This window comes from Bombina bombina, chromosome 4 (assembly GCF_027579735.1).
Source record: "Bombina bombina isolate aBomBom1 chromosome 4, aBomBom1.pri, whole genome shotgun sequence".
Taxonomy (NCBI): domain Eukaryota; kingdom Metazoa; phylum Chordata; class Amphibia; order Anura; family Bombinatoridae; genus Bombina; species Bombina bombina.
The window spans coordinates 814,227,240-814,248,622 of NC_069502.1; the positions used below are offsets into that span (position 1 = coordinate 814,227,240).

Below are 21,383 nucleotides of genomic sequence, written 5' to 3' on the forward strand. Positions count from 1 at the left end.
AACAGGAGAGAGCATCAGTTATTCTAATAGCACCTGCATGGCCACGCAGGACTTGGTATGCAGACCTAGTGGACATGTCATCCTGTCCACCTTGGTCTCTACCTCTGAAACAGGACCTTCTAATACAGGGTCCTTTCAAACATCAAAATCTAACTTCTCTGAAGCTGACTGCTTGGAAATTGAACGCTTGATTTTATCAAAACGTGGGTCTTCTGAGTCAGTTATTGATACCTTAATACAGGCTAGGAAGCCTGTTACCAGAAGGATTTACCATAAGATATGGCAAAAATACCTATATTGGTGCGAATTCAAAGGTTACTCTTGGAGTAAGGTTAGGATTCCTAGGATATTGTCTTTTCTACAAGAAGGTTTAGAAAAGGGTTTATCTGCTAGTTCATTAAAGGGGCAGATCTCAGCTCTGTCCATTCTGTTGCACAAACGTCTGTCAGAAGTTCCAGACGTTCAGGCTTTTTGTCAGGCGTTGGCCAGGATTAAGCCTGTGTTTAAAACTGTTGCTCCGCCATGGAGTTTAAACCTTGTTCTTAACGTTTTACAGGGCGTTCCGTTTGAACCCCTTCATTCCATTGATATAAAGTTGTTATCTTGGAAAGTTCTATTTTTAATGGCTATTTCCTCGGCTCGAAGAGTCTCTGAGTTATCAGCCTTACATTGTGATTCTCCTTATTTGATTTTTCATTCGGATAAGGTAGTTCTGCGCACTAAACCTGGGTTCTTACCTAAGGTAGTCACTAACAGGAATATCAATCAAGAGATTGTTGTTCCATCCTTGTGTCCAAATCCTTCTTCAAAGAAGGAACGTCTTCTGCACAATCTGGATGTAGTTCGTGCCCTAAAATTTTACTTACAGGCAACTAAGGAGTTTCGACAAACGTCTTCTCTGGTTTGTCGTTTACTCTGGTCAGAGGAGAGGTCAAAAGGCTTCGTTTAGCTTATGAGACTGCTGGACAGCAGCCTCCTGAAAGAATTACAGCTCATTCCACTAGAGCTGTGGCTTCCACTTGGGCCTTTAAGAATGAGGCCTCTGTTGAACAGATTTGCAAGGCTGCAACTTGGTCTTCGCTTCATACTTTTTCCAAATTTTATAAATTTGACACTTTTGCTTCCTCGGAGGCTATTTTTGGGAGAAAGGTCCTTCAGGCAGTGGTTCCTTCTGTATAAAGAGCCAGCCTATCCCTCCCGTCATCCGTGTACTTTTGCTTTGGTATTGGTATCCCAGAAGTAATGATGACCCGTGGACTGATCACACTTAACAGAAGAAAACATAATTTATGCTTACCTGATAAATTCCTTTCTTCTGTAGTGTGATCAGTCCACGGCCCGCCCTGTTTTTTAAGGCAGGTAAATATTTTTTAAATTATACTCCAGTCACCACTACACCCTTTTTGGCTTCTCCTTTCTTGTTGGTCCTTGGTCGAATGACTGGGAGTGACGTAGAGGGGAGGAGCTATATGGCAGCTCTGCTGGGTGAATCCTCTTGCACTTCCTGTTGGGGAGGAGTAATATCCCAGAAGTAATGATGACCCGTGGACTGATCACACTACAGAAGAAAGGAATTTATCAGTTAAGCATAAATTATGTTTTTGAAGTGGGCGGCAAGGTATTTGAATTTCATATCTATATTAAGTTATATCACATCTTCATTACAACTGATGAATTAAACTGCATCTAAAATATCAGTAACATTTCAGATCTGTTTTTATAAAGGGGAGAGTTTACCATCACTTTAACGTCCATTAGCAATATTACTTTAAACAGTATTAAACATAACCGGCCTCTGCAATGAACCCTGGGGCACGCCCTACTTACTACATTATGTAATTGTACTGAAATTGTACTTCCCAAGGGCTAAATTAATCCCTGCAACAGCAGTGTCTAGAAAATGGGCTCTAGCACTTGGGAAAATGCTTTAGTCTCTGCTCCATGGACAGCCACACCTATCCCCTTCTGGCACAGACACTTGCTACTTTTTCCCAGCTTCTTTGTCTCCTTTTACAGAAACTCAAGACTCTGCACTCAAACAGCTATGGCAACATATAAGTAACGTACTTTATTCCTAAAAAATTTAAAAAAAACTTGTGACAAACAAAGGATACCCCATAAACAAAGGGTGCAAGGGGATCTCCGAACCCACAACTCAGACCTGTTTCATGCCCTCACCACTTCTTAACTGATACCGAGGGTGGAGAATACACATTTATGATACATACAAATTGATACAAATTGCTTTCAATTGATGGTATAATCTAACTGTAACCCTATCTTTGTTATACCCCAATAAGTAAACTTTAATATATGTATCAAGTAACATTACATTTTAAATTTAAAAACCCGAAATGGAAAAACAATACAAAATAACATTCTGAGTTTCTCCTAGGTATCCGTATATTTGATACAGTATGAAAATGTAACCTTATTACCCTAGTTATGCAAAAATAAGGAAATGCTTAAACTTATGTAACTAATAGATTAATATCCATTTGTAATTTAAATCCCAGAGGCTGCTGTGTCTTTAAATTAAAAATAACAGTTTTTTAAAAAAAATAATAATAATAATCTTTGTCTCCCCCCCCTTTGACCTGCCTAGGAATGACCTCTGTTCTATGGAGCTTTAAAAGAGAACTCTCATCATTTTATAGTTCAGTGTTCTTCAAACTTTTTTTCCCATGACCCAGTACGATGATACCACATACATTCGCGACCCTATTTTTATGTTTGGTATGAACATTTTTTAAGTAATATACAATATACTCACCCTCATACTACAAACACACCACACACTCACCCTCATACTACACACACACCCTCATACTACACACACCCTTATACTACACACACACACACCCTCATACTACACACACACACCCTCATACTACACACACACACACCACACACTGAACCTTTTACAACACACACACACCACACACTCACCCTTGTACAACACACACACACCCTTATACAACTCACACACCACACACTCATCCTTGTACAATACACACACCACACACTGACCCTTATACAACACACTCACCCTTATACAACACACACACACCACACACTCATCCCTATACAAAACACACCACACACTCACCCTTATACAACACACACACCACACACTCACCCTTATACAACACACACACCACACACTCACCCTTAAACGACACACACTCACCCTTAAACGACACACACTCACCCTTGTACAACACACACACACCCTTATACAACACACACACACCACACACTGACTCTTATACAACACACACACCAAACATTCACCCTTATACAACACACACACACACCACACACTCATCCTTATACAACACACACCACACACTCACCCTTATACAACACACACACACCACACTCACCCTTATACAACACACACACCACACACTCACCCTTATACAACACACACACACACTGACCCTTGTAAACCACACACTCACCCTTATGCAACACACACACCACACACTCACCCTTATACACCACACACACACCACACACACTGACCCTTATACAACACACACGCACACACACCACACACTCACCCTTATACAGTAGAAGATAATGTCCACAGCACTCCAAATAGCAAATTCTTTATTTTAGGACACAATAAAACAGCAACGTTTCGGGATTAATTTCCCTTAATCATGCAAAATTAATGGGAAATTAATCCCGAAACGTTGCTGTTTTATTGTGTCCTAAAATAAAGAATTTGCTATTTGGAGTGCTGTGGACATTATCTTCTTTGTGACTTTTGATAGGTGAATAGGCAGTTCACCGGTCTACACGAGCACCCATTTCACAGAAGGTGCTGTTCCATTCTACCTTTTTCCTGCAACCCTTATACAGTACACACCACCCACACCACATACTCACTCTCATATATGATATCTGTGCCTGGTGAGGGGTACCTGTCAGTGGGGGCAAAATACAAATGCCCCAGAAATTACCCCAACTAATGTCATTACCCCAATTTCCCTGTTGAGTGCATATTTAGTGAGTCTGAGACAGAGATTTGCAATTCAGACTTAAGTCACTGAGGAGGGGTATATGACCCTGGGGAGGGGTATAAGTCACTGAGGAGTGGCATATGACCCTGGGGACGGGTAACAGTGTCTGATGGGGGTATAAGTTACTAAGGGGAGGTATGACCCTGCGGAGGGGTATAAGTCACTGAGGAGGGGTAAAAGTCACTGATGGGGGGTATAAATCAATTAGGGGGGTTTATGACCCTGGGGAGGGGTATAAGTCACTGAGGAGTGGTGGAGTATATGACCCTGGGGAGGGGGTATAAGTCACTGAAGGAGGTGTATGACCCTGGGTAGAGGTATATACCTGTCACGAGAGCTGACACTTGCATCCCCTCATTATCACCAGAGGCCACTGTGTCAGGTCACCATGTGGATACGGGTGCTTTTGCTTCAGATGTCGGGAGGTGCAGGCCGCTCACCTGGAGGGCAGCAATAGGTCCGACCCAGATATAACCCGGATCACAAGACACAAACTTGTCCTGTTTATTTTACCTGTGCCCGACCCGGACAAACTGACTGAAACTAACTTTTTACACCACTCTAATGCAGCTGCCCCTTCCCCCTAAAGCTACCCTTGCTTCGGGAAACAAATACACAGACGTGGTGAAAGAAACTGCCTCAGAACTTACCCACCTTAAAGGGACAGTCAAGTCCAAAAAAAACTTTCATTTTTCAAATAGGGCATGTAATTTTAAACAACTTTCCAATTTACTTTTATCAACAACTTTGTTCTCCTCATGTAGGCCATATAGATAGCATTGTGATCACGCTCGTGACTAGTAGCAGACACTGCACTAATTGTCTAAAATGCAAGTCAAATAGATAATAACTAAAAGTCATGTGATTAGGGGAGGTCAGAAGATGCTTAGATACAAGTTAGTCACAGAAGTAAAAAGTGTATTCATATAACAGTGTTGGTTTTGCAAAACTGGGGAATGGGTAATAAAGGGATTATCTATCTTTTTAAACAACAAAAATTCTGGTGTTGACTGTCCTTTTAATGTTGTTACCACAGCTGCTGCTCTGGGTATTGCCCCAGGCTATTGCCACTTCTGAAAGCAGCCCATTATATAACCACCCTAAACTACTAACACTGTTGACCTTGAGGAACTCACCGACCTAGTCCTGCTGTTTCACATTAACATTTCACCCTAATGCCCTGGACTCACCTCCACTCACTGCAGTCTCCAACACCGCATGCAGGGAGGAGCTGACGTCAGACACACACAAATGACAGTGCACAGTAAGAAGATAAAAAAAAACAACTAGGAATTCACACATCTCGCTAGCTGCCTGCCCTACTACTCATTTTCCCGGGTCCAGGATATTAGAAATGCTGTAATTGCTCTGAACTGTCACTTATGCATGAACCTGTACTAGAGGGAACGGGTGCTTGTGACCGAGTAAATACGCAGATGTGACCTAGTAATGGGTCGCGACCCAGGGTTTGAAGAACCCTGTTGTAGTTCATGTAATTGTCTGGCAATGGGAATCTTAGACTCAAGATCTTCTATTGCTTCTATATGTTCAAGTACTCTATGAACTAGGTTATGTTTAGTTCCCCTGTATATTACTTATTACAGACTAAGCATATAAATAGATGCACAACATCATTTGTATCACAGTTATTTGAAAACCTAATTTTAAACTCTTTATCCACAAGCAATGGGACGTAATTGCTGGTCCCTGTACTATGTGATCACGTTTTACACCTAGGGGGCCACATTTATAACATGCTATGGGTCTTAAGAGCCACATATTGCTCTGGATATTCCAAACATTGGAAAATGATAATATCTCATTGTGTTTGCTCTTTTGGGAATACATTTACTCCCTTGTTGTACTATATCAGAAAGAAATCGGGTCATTGTACAAAATCAGCAACTGGTCAGAAATACGTTTACAAATGTTACCATATTCTTTACTGTGTGCTGTAGTGCAGTGTTTCTCAACCGCGGTCCTCAAGTACCCCCAACAGGCCAGGTTTTTATTATAGCTGAACTAGAACACAGGTGAAGTAATCAGCCGATCAGTAACCATGGTTACTAACCTGCTCTCACCCATCAGCTGATTATTTCACCTATGCTCTAGTTCAGCTATAATGAAAATCTGGCCTGTTGGGGGTACTTGGGGACTGCGGTTGAGAAACACTGCTGTAGTGAACAAAGGGACACAATTTAGTACATTCTATGGGCTCCATGTATCAAGCAGTGGTTGCTGCTTTGGAGGCCTGAAACACAAGTTAAAGGGATACTGAACCCAGCAGGCAATTTTTTTTCGTTCTCTTGGTATCTTTATTTCAAAAAGCAGGAATGTAAGCATAGGAGCCGGACCATTTTTGGTTCAGCATCCTGGATAGCGCTTGCTAATTGGTGGCTACATATACGCCTTATATTTTAACAATTGAGTCCTTGGAATTGCATCTATTTATTGTTTTACGTTCTATAAACGAATACTATCACAGCCTCTCGTCTCTAATCTTTGTATTGTGTCCTGAGCACATTTGTCATAATCCTCTAAATTAGAAAATTTACATTAGAAATGTACATTTGTCTATAGTAAGTTTACTTTCAGGTATAAACTAAATAACATTTTACTATATAGTATATCAAATAGTATTACCTGGTGTAGTTTTACAATACAATTGTACTTCTAAACACTTATTATCCATGTCTACCTGCACAATAACATCTACAAAATCAGTGATATATTGTTCAGTTCTTGAGTAAACTTTAAATTTTAAATCATTGTCAGATATATAGTAAAAAAAAAAAAACAACAATTGACAATGTCACCATCTTCTTCTCAAATAAGAAACAGATTTATATATTTATATATGTGTATATATATATATATATATATATATATATATATATATATGATGAAGCGTGGGAGTGCCCATGCGAAACATGTTAGGTGTTTGTCTGCTCATGTCTAAGTGGATGAAATAAACTCTTTTCAACTTTGTATTCAGTGTATATTTCAGTGTGTGTATATATATAGATATATATATATATATATATATATATATAAAACATAATTTATGTAAGAATTTACCTGATAAATTCATTTCTTTCATATTGGCAAGAGTCCATGAGCTAGTGACGTATGGGATATGCATTCCTACCAGGAGGGGCAAAGTTTCCCAAACCTCAAAATGCACCCCCCACCACACCCTCAATTCAGTTTAACGAATAGCCAAGAAGTGGGGTGATAAGAAAGGAGTGAAAGCATCAACAAGGAATTGGAATAATTGTGCTTTATACAAAAAAATCATAACCACCATAAAAAGGGTGGGTCTCATGGACTCTTGCCAATATGAAAGAAATTAATTTATCAGGTAAATTCTTACATAAATTATGTAATTGGCAAGAGTCCATGAGCTAGTGACGTATGGGATAGCAAATACCCAAGATGTGGCACTCCACGCAATAGTCACTAGAGAGGGAGGGATAAAAATAAATACAGCCAATTCTGCTGAAAAAATAATCCACAACCCAAATCAAAAGTTTTAATCTTATAATGAAAAAAACTGAAATTATAAGCAGAAGAATCAAACTGAAACAGCTGCCTGAAGTAGTTTTCTACCAAAAACTGCTTCTGAAGAAGAAAAAACATCAAAATGGTAGAATTTAGTAAAAGTATGCAAAGAAGACCAAGTTGCTGCTTTGCAAATCTGATCAACAGAAGCTTCATTCCTAAAAGCCCAGGAAGTAGAAACTGACCTAGTAGAATGAGCCGTAATCCTCTGAGGCGGGGATTTTTCCTGACTCCAAATAAGCATGATGAATCAAAAGCTTTAACCAAGATTCCAAAGAAATGGCAGAAGCCTTCTGATTTTTCTTAGAACCAGAAAAGATAACAAATAGACTAGAAGTCTTTCTGAAATCTTTAGTAGCTTCAACATAATATTTCAAAGCTCTTACCACATCCAAAGAATGTAAAGATCTCTCCAGAGAATTCTTAGGATTAGGACACAATGAAGGGACAACAATTTCTCTACTAATGTTGTTGCAATTCACAACCTTAGCTAAAAATTTAAATGAAGTCCGCAAGACCGCCTTATCCTGATGAAAAATCAGAAAAGGAGACTCACAAGAAAGAGCAGATAATTCAGAAACTCTTCTAGCAGAAGAGATGGCCAAAAGGAACAATACTTTCCAAGAAAGTAATTTAATGTCCAGAGAATGCATAGGCTCAAACGGAGGAGCCTGTAAAGCTTTCAAAACCAAATTAAGACTCCAAGGAGGAGAGATTGATTTAATGACAGGCTTAATGCGAACCAAAGCCTGTAAAAAACAATGAATATCAGGAAGATTAGCAATTTTTCTGTGAAACAGAACAGAAAGAGCAGAGATTTGTCCTTTCAAGGAACTTGCAGACAAACCCTTATCTAAACCATCCTGAAGAAACTGTAAAATTCTAGGAATTCTAAAAGAATGCCAAGAGAATTTATGAGAAGAACACCATGAAATGTAAGTCTTCCAAACTCGATAATAAATCTTTCTAGACACAGATTTACGAGCCTGCAACATAGTATTAATCACTGAGTCAGAGAAACCTCTATGACTAAGCACTAAGCGTTCAATCTCCATACCTACAAATTTAATGATTTGAGATCCTGATGGAAAAAAGGGCTGGCCTTAACGGAAGTGGCCAAGGTTGGCAACTGGACATCCGAACAAGATCCACATACCAAAACCTGTGTGGCCATGCTGAAGCCACCAGCAGTACAAACGAACGCTCCATTATGATTTTGGAAATCACTCTTGGAAGAAGAACTAGAGGCAGAAAGATATAAGCAGGTTGATAACTCCAAGGAAGTGTCAACGCATCCACTGCTTCTGCCTGAGGATCCCTGGACCTGGACAGATACCTGGGAAGTTTCCTGTTTAGATGAGAAGCCATCAGATCTATTTCTGGAAGCCCCCACATCTGAACAATCTGAAAAAACACATCTGGGTGAAGAGACCACTCTCCCGGATGTAAAGTCTGGTGACTGAGATAATCCGCTTCCCAATTGTCTATACCTGGGATATGGACCGCAGAAATTAGACAGGAGCTGGATTCCGCCCAAGCAAGTATCCGAGATACTTCTTTCATAGCTTGAGGACTGTGAGTCCCACCTTGATGATTGACATATGCCACGGTTGTGACATTGTCTGTATGAAAACAATAAACGGTTCTCTCTTCAGAAGAGGCCAAAACTGAAGAGCTCTGAGAATCGCACATAGTAACAAAATATTGATTGGTAATCTCGCCTCTTGAGATTTCCAAACCCCCTGCGCTGTCAGAGATCCCCAGACAGCTCCCCAACCTGAAAGACTCGCATCTGTTGTGATCACAGTCCAGGTTGGATAAACAAAAGAAGCCCCCTGAACTAAACGATAGTGAGCTAACCACCAAGTCAGAGATAGTCGAACATTGGGATTTAAGGATATTAATTGTGATATCCTTGTATAATCCCTGCACCATTGATTCAGCATACAAAGCTGAAGAGGTCTCGTGTGAAAACAAGCAAAAGGGATTGCGTCTGATGCTGCAGTCATGAGACCTAAAACCTCCATGCACATAGCTACTGAAGGGAATGATTGAAACTGAAGGTTCCGACAAGCTGCAACCAATTTCAGACGCCTCTTGTCTGTTAGAGACAAAGTCATGGATACTGAATCTATTTGGAAACCTAAAAAGGTTACCCTTGTCTGAGGAGTCAAAGAACTTTTTGGTAAATTGATCCTCCGACCATGTTTTTGAAGAAACAACACTAGTTGATTTGTGTGAGATTCTGCAGAACGTAAAGACTGAGCAAGTACCAAGATATCGTCCAAATAAGGAAACACTGCAATACCCCGCTCTCTTATTACAGAGAGTAGGGCACCAAGAACCTTTGAAAATATCCTTGGAGCTGTTGCTAGGCCAAAAGGAAGAGCAACAAATTGGTAATGCTTGTCTAGAAAAGAGAATCTCAGGAACTGATGGTAATCTGGATGAATCGGAATATGAAGATATGCATCCTGTAAGTCTATTGTAGACATATAATGCCCTTGCTGAACAAAAGGCAGAATAGTCCTTATAGTCACCATTTTGAATGTTGGAATTCTCACATAACGGTTCAAAATCTTTAGATCCAGAACTGGTCTGAAAGAATTCTCCTTCTTTGGGACAATGAACAGATTTGAATAAAACCCCAGACCCCGTTCCTGAACAGGAAATGGCACAATTACCCCAGATACCTCCAGGTCTGAAACACACTTCAGGAAAGCCTGAGCCTCTTCTGGGTTCACTGGAATGCGTGAGAGAAAGAAACTTACTTTGAAACCTATTCTGTACCCCTGAGAAACAATGTTCTGAATCCAATGATTTTGGATTGAATTGATCCAAACATCCTTGAAGAATTTTAGTCTGCCCCCTACCAGCTGAGCTGGCATGAGGGCTGCACCTTCATGCGGACTTGGGGGCTGATTTAGACCTTTTAAATGGCTTGGATTTATTCCAGACTGAAGAAGGCTTCCAATTGGAAACCGTTCCCTTAGGGGAAGGATCAGGTTTCTGTTCCTTATTTTGTCGAAAGGAACGAAAACGATTAGCAGCCTTAAATTTGCCCTTAGATTTTTTTATCCTGAGGCAAAAAAGCTCCCTTCCCCTCAGTGACAGTTGAAATAATTGAATCCAACTGAGAACCAAATAATTTATTACCTTGGAAAGAGAGATAGCAACGTTGATTTAGAAGTCATATCAGCATTCCAAGATTTAAGCAATAAAGCTCTTCTAGCTAATATAGATAAAGACATATATCTGACATCAATTCTGATGATATCAAAAATGGCATCACAAATGAAATTATTAGCATGTTGAATTAACTTAACAATGCTATACACATTATGATCTGATACTTGTTGCGCTAGGGTTTCCAACCAAAAAGTTGAAGCAGCTGCAACATCAGCCAAAGAAATAGCAGGCCTAAGAAGATGACCTGAACATGCATAAGCTTTCCTTAGATAAGATTCAAGTTTCCTATCTAAAGGATCTTTAAAAGAAGTACTATCTGCCGTAGGAATAGTAGTACGTTTAGCAAGAGTAGAGATGGCCCCATCAACTTTGGGGATCTTTTCCCAAAACTCCAATCTATCAGACGTCAAAGGGTACAGTTTCTTAAACCTTGAAGAAGGAGTAAAAGAGGTACCCAGTCTATTCCATTCCCTAGAAATTACATCTGAAATAGCATCAGGAACTGGAAAAACCTCTGGAATAACTACATGAGGTTTAAAAACTGAATTTAAACGTTTAGTCCTCTTGATATTAAAACTAGTAGTCTCCTCCATATCTAATGCAATCAACACCTCTTTCAATAAGGAACGAATATACTCCATTTTAAATAAGTATGAAGATTTGTCAGTGTCAATATCTGAGGCAGAATCTTCTGAACCAGATAGATCCTCATCAGAGATAGATAAATCAGAATGCACACAATTTCAATGTAAGCCTCAGCGGGGCCTTCAAACAGGGACGTTTGCTGTCAATCCCACGTGAGTGTTTTTTCTGCTGCTCCGGCTTTGTTTCCTGGCGATTCTCATCTGCTATTAGTAAGTGATTGGTTTTAATATTGCAGCATGGGGATAACTTTAAAGCTTGCACTTATTCTTATGTTTTTATGATTTAGAATACTTTTTTACAGCCTGATTTTGTTATGGATCCTGAAGATCCTCAGCCTGCTATTGCTCAAGGAGACTCAGTGATGTCTTTAAGGTTTGTTGTTTACCTAAAATCCTAATCTTACCTTTAAATAAAAAAAAATAACATTACTGAAAAATAAAAAATCTTACCATTACAAAAAATAAGAAATCCTACAATTACAAAAAAGTACCGTTACAAAAAATAAAAAAACTACCATTACAGAAATAAAAAAACAAAATTACCAAAAATAAATAAAATTAATCCTATTCTAAAACCCCTTAAAAAAAAAACACCCCCCCCCCAAAAAAAAACTATTCTTGAAATAAACTACCAATAGCCCTTAAAAGGGTATTTCCCTAAAGTGATCAGCTCTTTTGCTTTAAAAAAACACTAACTCCCTAACATTACAACTGCCCAAAATAAAAAAAAACCTAACTAAGAAAATCCTAAATAACCTGTTGCCCAGCTCTTTTGCTGCCCAAATAAATAAAAAAAACACCCTAAAAACCCAACTAGCACTAACCTCAGAGTTGGTATTCACCGACCGGTAATGGGCGGCACTTAATCTTTATCCATCTTCATCATGGGTCCATCTTCTTCCATCTTTATCCCGGCTGTGGTCCATCTTCTAACTTCATCCCGGTGGTGGCGGCGAGGTTGGTGGTGATGGTGGCGGCGACATCGATAGTCCTCTTCAGACCTTCAACACAGAGGTCCTTTTCATGCGGTCTCCAGCCATACACTGAAAAGTTAATTCAAGGTACGTCTTTTATATAGGGGTACCCTTGCATTCATATTGGCTGATTTGAATCTTCAAATTAAAATCAGCCAATAGAATAAAAGGAAAAAGCTTGTAATGGCCACTTGTAATGGCTGGTTAATTATCGTGCACCCGCAAACATGCTAATTTGCCCGTTTGTGGTAGCTTTATGTCATCCTCCTCTTGCTCTATTTTCTTTTCTTAAAGCTGCTGATCTGTGGTCTGGTAATATATATCATGTCAGAAAATGAGATAGTTACATCTTTTCTTTCAGATCTTAAGAAGGTTACTTCTTTTTGCCTCTCTACTGCCTCTGACATTGGAGTTGAACTGCAAATCTATGGTTTCTGCTAATTTGGTAAGAAGAGCCTTGTGGCTTCGTCATTGTTGGGCTGATCCTGGTTCCAAAGCTAATTTGCTGACTCCGCCTTTTAAAGGGGATATTCTGTTTGGAAAGCAATTGGATCTTTTGATATCTAAAAGAACAGGTTGCCTTTTCTTCCACAGGCTTATACAGGTTGAAGGGGTCTCTCTTTTGCTCACAAGCAGCGCACCCAATAACAAAATTTGAAGGCCTCTTCAAAGTGAGATTATTTCATGCTCAAGAGGAAAGGTCTGGTTTTCAGGGCAGAGGACAAGGTAAGTCCTTACTTCCTTTCAGCCCAAGACGCAATTATGGTGAGCAGTCCCAAACCTTTCTGCTTGGAGGAAGACTTTGCTACTTCAGTGAGGATTGGGCTTCCAGCATTTTGGACAGATGGATCCTTGGGCTTCTCCAATAAGGGTACTATCTGGAATTCAGAAGGAAACCATGTCTTTCTCACTTGGTGAATTCTCCACTCCCCAGAGATCCTGCAGAATTAAAGGCTATTCACAAATGTATTGCAAATGTATTGCAAGCAAAGGTGTTGTTCAAGAGATTCCTGTTCAAGCACAAAGCAGCATTTTTACTTGCCTCTCTTTCTGTTAAACAAGAAAGACAAATCCTAGAGACCAGTTCTGGATCTTCAGGTCTGAAGGTTCAGAAATTCAAGATGGAGTTTGATCTCTCTGTCATCAATCTCATTCCTCCAAAGGCCTATCTGCTATCTGTAGACCTAAAGATCACTTACTTCCTGTTGCAGAGTCTCACAGAAAATTCCTCAGTTTTTCAGTTGGGGTTTCAACTTCCAGTTTTCAGCACTTCCCTTTATAATTTCTACCACTCAGAGTTTTCACAAAGGTCCTGGTTCCTCTCATGGCAGAATTGCATGTCAGAGGATTGTTTGTCATTCACTATCTGGACGATATCCTTCTTCTAGCAGACTTCAGTTCCTTCAAGATCACTGTTAGCATATAAATTTCCAGAAAAGTCAATTGCTTCCCTCTGAAGACCTAGTGATCCTGGGTGCTTGCTTAAACACTCTAAGAGGGATTGTTTCTCTTCTAAGAGATCTTATCGAGTTCCTTAGAAAGTATTTCCAAAGTTTTTGTTATGTCAGACAGCTGACAGGCCGTCAATGGATGATGCTTCTGGGTCATATGTCCTCTATAATCCATATGGTGAAATGGATAAGATGGAGAATGCAACCATTTCAAATTAATTTTCTTCAGAAATTCAAAAAGTGCAGCAATCTATCTCAACAGATCATGTTTCCTGAAAGTTTGAGGAAATCTCTTCATTGGTGTTTACAGGTCAGAAATCTGTCCAGGGGACTTTCTCTTAAAGAACCAGTCTTGTCCTAATGGATGCCAGAAAATCCAGATGGGGAGCTCATTGTCGGGACAAGTTTCCTCAGGAACTTGGAACAAGTGGATTCAGTCTCTTCCATAGAATAGTCTAGAGATTAGAGCAGTTTTTTCTCTCAGACAACAGGACAGCTACAGCTTAAGTTTCATGGAGGAACAAGTGCCCTAAAGGAGGTTTCACCTATCTTCAACTGGGCTCAGCATCACATCCAGCTTCTCTCTGCAGTTTGTGTTCCAGGGACAGAGAAAGTCACAGCAGATTTTCTGAGCACGAGTCAAGTCTCTGGTGGAATGGCAGCAAAACAGATGGCTGTTTCAGTTGATTGTCAACATTTGGGGTCTTCCAGAAATCAACCTCATGGATTCTGCCATGAATCATCAGCTCCCAAAGTTCCTCAGGCGCAATCCAACACCTCTTGCCTTGGGGGTAGATGCCCTTCTTCAAGAGTGGCCTTTCAGTCTCATTTACATATTTCCACTAATCCATCTCATTCTCCACCTGTTCAAGATGATTATTCAAGAGTCGGCAACATTTATTGTCATTCTTTTTTTCTGGCCTCACAGGCCTTGGTTTCCACTGGTTCACAGACTAGCAGTTCGGTCTCTATGACACCTTCCGGTCTTTTGGGACATTTTAAGTCAGGGTCCAGTGGTTCACCCAAATTCTTAGATCCAAATCATGCATAGATATAGCAAAACATATGAGATCTGAAAATATATTAATTACATGATTGTTTGGATATTTTCTTTAAAATAAATAAAAATTCTTTAAACAACTTTCAAATTTATTTTTTATCACTAATTTTGCTTTGTTCTCTTGGTATTCTTAGTTGAAAGCTAAACCTAGGAGGTTCATATGCTAATATTTTAGACCTTGAAGACTGCCTCTATTCTGAATGCATTTTGACCACTAGAGGGTATTTATTCATGTGTTTCATATAGATAACATTGAGCTCATGCACGTCAAGTTACCCTGGAGTGAGCACTCATTGGCTAAAATGCAAGTCTGTCAAAATAACTGAAATAAGGGGGCAGTTTGCAGAGGCTTAGATACAAGGTAATCACAGTAGTAAAAAGTGTATTTCTATAACAGTGTTGGTTATGCAAAACTGGGAAATGGGTAAAAAAGGATTATTTCTTTTTAAACAACAAAAATTCTGGTGTTCACTGTCCCTTCAATGTCTACTAAACCTGCCCTTAAAGGGACATAAAACACAAACATTTTATTTCACAATTCAAATAGAGCATTCAATTTTAAACAACTTTGCAATTTTCTTTTTGTTATCCTTTGTTGAAAAGCAGGGATGTAAGCTCAGGAGTGTGCACATACCTGCAGCACTATATGGCAGCAGTTTTGAAACAATTTTATACATTAGTAAGAGCACTAGATGACAGTACTGTTTCCTGTCATCTAGTGCTTCAGGCATGTGACGCTACCTACCTAGGTATCTCTTCAACAAAGAATAACACGAGAACAACGCACATTTGATAATTGAAGTAAATTGGAAACTTTTTTTAAACTTGTATTCTCTATCTCTAATGAAAGAAAAAATTGGGTTTCATGTCCATTTAAGCATTAGCATGAAGCTAAGGAAAGGTGTATGGGTCATAGCCCGCCCCTTACTCTTATGGTAGACACTCATAACAGTTGAAATGTCCTCAAAATATAATTATATCATTAATAACTAACATTAATCTCATTGTGTTTCTTATCAACAGGTGAATTTACAAACAGCTGTAATCCTAGTTCTAGCCATGGTGGAAATACAGATACTTGTTTCAATCTTCTTCAAAGTCAAAGAAGCAATGTGGGAAATTTATGTTTTGAGTATGGGGATTTTCCCCCCAGAAAGTCTAATCTTTTAAAACCGAAAATTCATACAGGAGAAAAAGAATTTGCATGTTCTGACTGTGGGAAATGTTTTGCTTGGAAATCAAATCTTACTACACATCAGAAAATTCATACAGGAGTGAAAGCATTTTCATGTTCTGAATGTGGGAAATGTTTTGCGTGGAAATCAAATCTCATAACACATCAGAAAATTCATACAGGGGAGAAAGCATTTTCATGTTCTGAATGTGGAAAATGTTTTACTCAGATATCAACTCTTATTGCACATCAGAAAATTCATACAGGACAGAAAGCATTTTCATGTTCTGAATGTGGGAAATATTTTGCTATGAAATCACATCTTATTGGCCATCAGAAAATTCATACAGGAGCTAGAGCATTTTCATGTTCTGAATGTGAAAAGTGGTTTACTCAGAAATCAAATCTTATTAAACATCAAAAAATACATGCAGGAGAGAAAGCATTTTCATGTTCTGAATGTGGGAAATGTTTTACTGAGAAATCAAATCTTATTACACATCAGAAAATTCATACAGGAGAGAAACCATTTTCATGTTCTGAATGCGGGAAATATTTTGCTTTAAAATCATATCTTATTGGCCATCAGAAAATTCATACAGGAGAGAAAGCATTTTCATGTTCTGAATGTGGGAAGTGTTTTACTAGGAAAACACATCTTATCAGTCATCAGAAAATTCATATAGTAGAGAAAGCATTTTTATGTTCTGAATGTGGGAAATATTTTGCTCTGAAATCAAATCTTACTACACATCAGAAGATTCATACAGGAGAGCAAGTATTTTCATGTTCTGAATGTTGGAAGTGTTTTACTGACAAATCAACTCTTATTAGACATCAGAAAATTCATACAGGAGAGAAAGTATTTTCATGTTCTGAATGTGGGAAGTGTTTTACTCAGAAATCAACTCTTATTAGACATCAGAAAATTCATAAAGGAGACAAAGCATTTTCATGTTCTGAATGTGGAAAATATTTTACCAACAAAGGAAACTTTGTTACTCATAAAAAACTTCATACAGGATAGAAAGGATTTTCATGTTCTGAATATGGGAAAAGTTTTTCTCAGAAGTTACAACTTCTTGCACATCAGAAAATTCATACAGGAGATAAAGCATTCTAATGCTTTGAACAGGGCAAACCCCTATGTCAACATCAAAAGAGCAAGAGCCTTCCAAAAGTCCTTGTCTGGTTTAGGATAGTCCCTCTAGCTGAATAAAATGCATTGTGCTGAATTATAACTAAAATATATCATTTTTCTTTTTATAAATATTTTTTTTAATATTGTCCATTTCTGTTTATTTTAGAAAGGTTACTTTCTACTTTATATATCCATTAATGTTTTGACTATATTTGATAAGGTGGTGAGACTCCACGATCCATTTGATTCTTCAGGCCCTGATATTCAAAACCTTTCCGCTCGGGTGAAATATTCTAAAATGATCCTCCTGCACTGTAAGATCCCTAGTGAAATATTCTAAAGGCAGATTTTGCTTTGCTTTTCCTAAGGACGTTCCCTGCGTTTCTGTATGTGAAGGAGAGACAAATCCTGTGCAATATAGTACTGCATGATGTGACAGTTCTGCAACATTTACACTTTGTGCTTTCTATTTTATATACATTTACAATTCAGATTATATTTTATTACATCTAATCTTTGCACATTCTATTTTGTATACATCAGTGCATTTAGTATTGTCAGTTTTCAAATTCTGATTTTGCTTTCAGTTTCTGTGTAACTGTAATAAAAAGGCCTATAAACTTTGTATATATGTATGCGCATGTGTGTGTGTGTATATATATATATTTATTTATTTGTGTGTGTGTGTATCTTTTATAAATTAGATTCCACTTTGCATGTCTTTTATTTAAATAAAAACTGTCAGTTTCCCAGAGGGCATCATTACTTTCTATGTGTCAGATAATCATACAAATCCCTAGTTTGGAGAGAGAATATAGTGCTGACTTCGCAGGGGCACTGAATTTTCTAAGAAAAGGGGAGGAACCTGGAAATCCAAGAAAGATGAGAGATGCCTTCCATAGAAAGCAGTGAAGCCCTCTGGGATACAAAATTTCACACGGGAGAGAGAAGGTAAATGAGAACCCCTGGGGCTAATATAAAGGCTCCGTTTGCATTAATACCAAATTAAACTGAAATGTTTTCACTATAATTTAACTTGATTTTGTTTATATTTTAGAATATATTACTTTAAAGTTAGTTAAAATAAGTTTATATGGAACCTGCATACAGCTGACAAGATGAATCAGTGAGACCAGCTTGTTTAAAATGCTTAGAAAATTTCAAAAGACTTGTGAGAGAGCTTCAGACATCCCCTGGGAACTCCCCAGGGAACTGCCCTGTTCCTCCCACTTTCTAAAACTGTCAGTTTACAATGGAAAGAATACAAAGTGCCATTTCTTTTTATACAGTATGATCCTAAGTTATTAAAGTAACACAGAAACTTTCAAAGCATAATTAGAATGTGTAAAATCACTGCTAGATCAAATTTTTAATGTTTTAAAATACAAATGAGAAAATGCAAAGCTGAAATGCAATAATACTGAAAGGACCAAATCTGAAATGTATAGTAATATAAAATACAATGCACAAAGTATAAATGTAACAAAACTCTCATATCACGCAGTGCTGTATTGCACTCGGTTTGTCTCTTTCCAATCTGGAGAACCTTTGAATATCAGGGTCTTGGTGCAGGGGGGGGGGGAGTCATTTTCAGACTGAGTTGTGACCCATTTCTCAGATTACAGTGATTTTTGGAGGGATTTATTTGGAGTATAGGTAGTGGCATATTTCTTTTATATAGGTGGTGAGAGTCCACAAGCTGTTATGTATGAGATATACATTCCTACCAGGAGGAGGCAAAGTTTCCCAAACCTCAAAAGCCTATAAAATCCCTCCCACCTCACTCATACCCCAGTTTTAAACATTGCCTCCAGTGGTTGAAACATGATGTGCTTTGATTTCTTCAGTGAAAGGCGCTTCAGCGCATATTGAAACCCAGTTCCCCTCAGAGTACAGTGCTTGTTAGAGGGATGGTAAGGGAGTACTACCTCATGATACTATGTTTTTGCCTCACGGGAAATTCTTCATGGGCTCTGTAAATTCGGTCACAAGGATCTTCTGTCTCCCTTTATAGATCAACGTTATACTCCTACCCATTTCCCCTGCTGATATGTTTCACTACTGGTTTGGCTGTCTGCTACTAAGTGGACGAGTGTCTATGGGTAAGCATGTTTTGTATTTTTTTTAATAGAGACTCACCGCTATTTTCATGGGCACTTTTAAGATATTTAAAAGTTTAACTATGTATGTTTATGTATGGCCATGGGACAGATTCTTAATATTCCCCTTGTTTTAATTTTCTTGTGCCTAAATCTTCACATGCGCACATAAACAGGCATTAAACCTGGCGCATAAATGTTCATCAGGTTCGCACGCTATATAATGCAGGCGTGCGGCTATAACAGTGCATAAATACGTCGGATTTGCATGCCTTTTTTCACACAGTAGCGAGCATCATGAATATATTGATTAGCTCGCCTTTGTACCTGCACTCACTGTAATGCTCGTGGGATTCTCCTCTATCAGACCGAACTCGGCCAGTAGTCTTGTTATCTCGGCGTCGAGCCGGAATGATAGGGAATATCCCAGAGCAGAAAAAGTTAATAAGATGAGGAAGGCGGCACTCGCCACAGGCAGGACAGTCTCCAGTGGCAACGGCAAAGCAGTCCAAGAACAAACCACTAGAATGATCAGGCAGGCAGGGTTTGGCAACAGCAAAGCAGTCCAAAGGCACACCACCAGAATAGTCAGGCAGGCAGGATTCGGCAACAAAGAGGCAATCCAGAACAACAGGGGTTAATAAGCAGAGTAGTCAGACAGGCAGGGTTCAGCAGCAGTATATCAATCCAGTAATTAAGGTGTATTGCAGGCAGAGTAGTCAGACAGGCAGGGTTCATACACAAAAATAGGCAAATTGATACAACGATCTGTCACACCCAGGAGCACACAAAGTAACACCTATACTTGGGCAGTGACAGATCGTTGTAGTAGAACTTAAATAGGTGCAGGACTCGTGCCACAGATGTCCGACCGGCATCAGGAGCGTGCGGCGATGACATCAGCGCTGCACGCATCCAGACCTGACACAACCCCTGGCAACGAGCAAGGAAGGAGACACAAGGAAACGCTGCGCCCCTAGCAACGGCTAGAGCGGCATGGCGTGACGTAGCCCCCCTCTCAAGGGTTCCCTCCAGGAACCAGAGTCGGCCTCAAAGGATGAGCAGCATGGAATCTGGAGACCAGAGATGGAGCATGCACATCATGGGCAGGAACGATCTTCCACAGAGTAACCCTTTCAATGTATCAGATACTGCAGTTGTCTGCACCTGTATCTGGAGTCCAGGATCTTAGCTACCTCATATTCGGGGTCACCATGGACCAGGAGCGGAGAAGGAAGAGCTTGGAGCTGGGTATATCTATTCTTGATGTAATGTTTGAGTAGTGAGATGTGGAAGACTGGGTGTATGCGCAGGGTTTTTGGCAATGCCACTTGGTAGGCAACAGGAGACGGACCTTGTAAGGGCCGATAAACCTAGGCCCCAATTTGTGACAGGGTTGACATAGATGAATGTGTCGAGTAGAGATCCAAACACGTTCACCCACTGGGATGGACGATCAGCAAACTTCTTATAGCTAGAGACAGCTGAACGTAGCTGAGAGCGAATACGTTGCCAATGAGTGGTGAGTCCAGTGACGTATCGGTCTGTAGCAGAAACCCCAGTGGACTGAGCAGAAAGAGGGAAGACACAAGTATTATACCCTGCTGTGGCTTGAAATGGAGAACATTTAAGGGAAAAATTTCAATGAGTGTTTCTTTTCAGCTCAGCTAGGGGTAACAGCTCAGACCAGTTTGTATGGCGAGTATTGACAAAGGCTCTAAGATAGGCTTCAAGATCCTGGTTTACTGTCTCTTAGTCTATTGGTCTGAGGATAGTAGCCAGAAGACAAGGAAACAGTGGTTCCAATCAACTTACCAAAGGCTCTCCAAAAGGTAGAGATGAACTGTCTATCGAAAATAATATTCACAGGAATGCCATGAAGTTTTACCACATGCAAGAGAAAAAGAGACAATCATTCTTGGGCAGAAGGCAGTTTGGTTAGGGGTACAAAAATGAGCCAGTCTGGAAAAGCGATCCACCACAACCCAGATAACTGTATGGTGGTCAGAAGGAGGAAGGTCCACAATGAAGTCCATTGTTATGTGTGTCCATGGTTGTT

At 39.4% G+C, this 21,383-nt stretch overlaps 1 protein-coding gene across 2 annotated transcripts in view; it reads left to right on the plus strand.

Moving 5' to 3' along the window:
- The window catches only part of LOC128657091 (gastrula zinc finger protein XlCGF57.1-like), a 64,867-nt gene extending 47,501 nt beyond the window's left edge, over positions 1–17,366 (plus strand). For both annotated transcript variants that reach the window (XM_053711334.1, XM_053711335.1), the window contains one exon: positions 15,934–17,366. In XM_053711334.1, the coding sequence (XP_053567309.1) occupies positions 15,934–17,111 (1,178 nt within the window). In that variant the 3' untranslated portion in view covers positions 17,112–17,366. The remainder of the gene's footprint in view (positions 1–15,933) is intronic.
- The last annotated feature ends 4,017 nt before the right edge of the window (positions 17,367–21,383 follow it).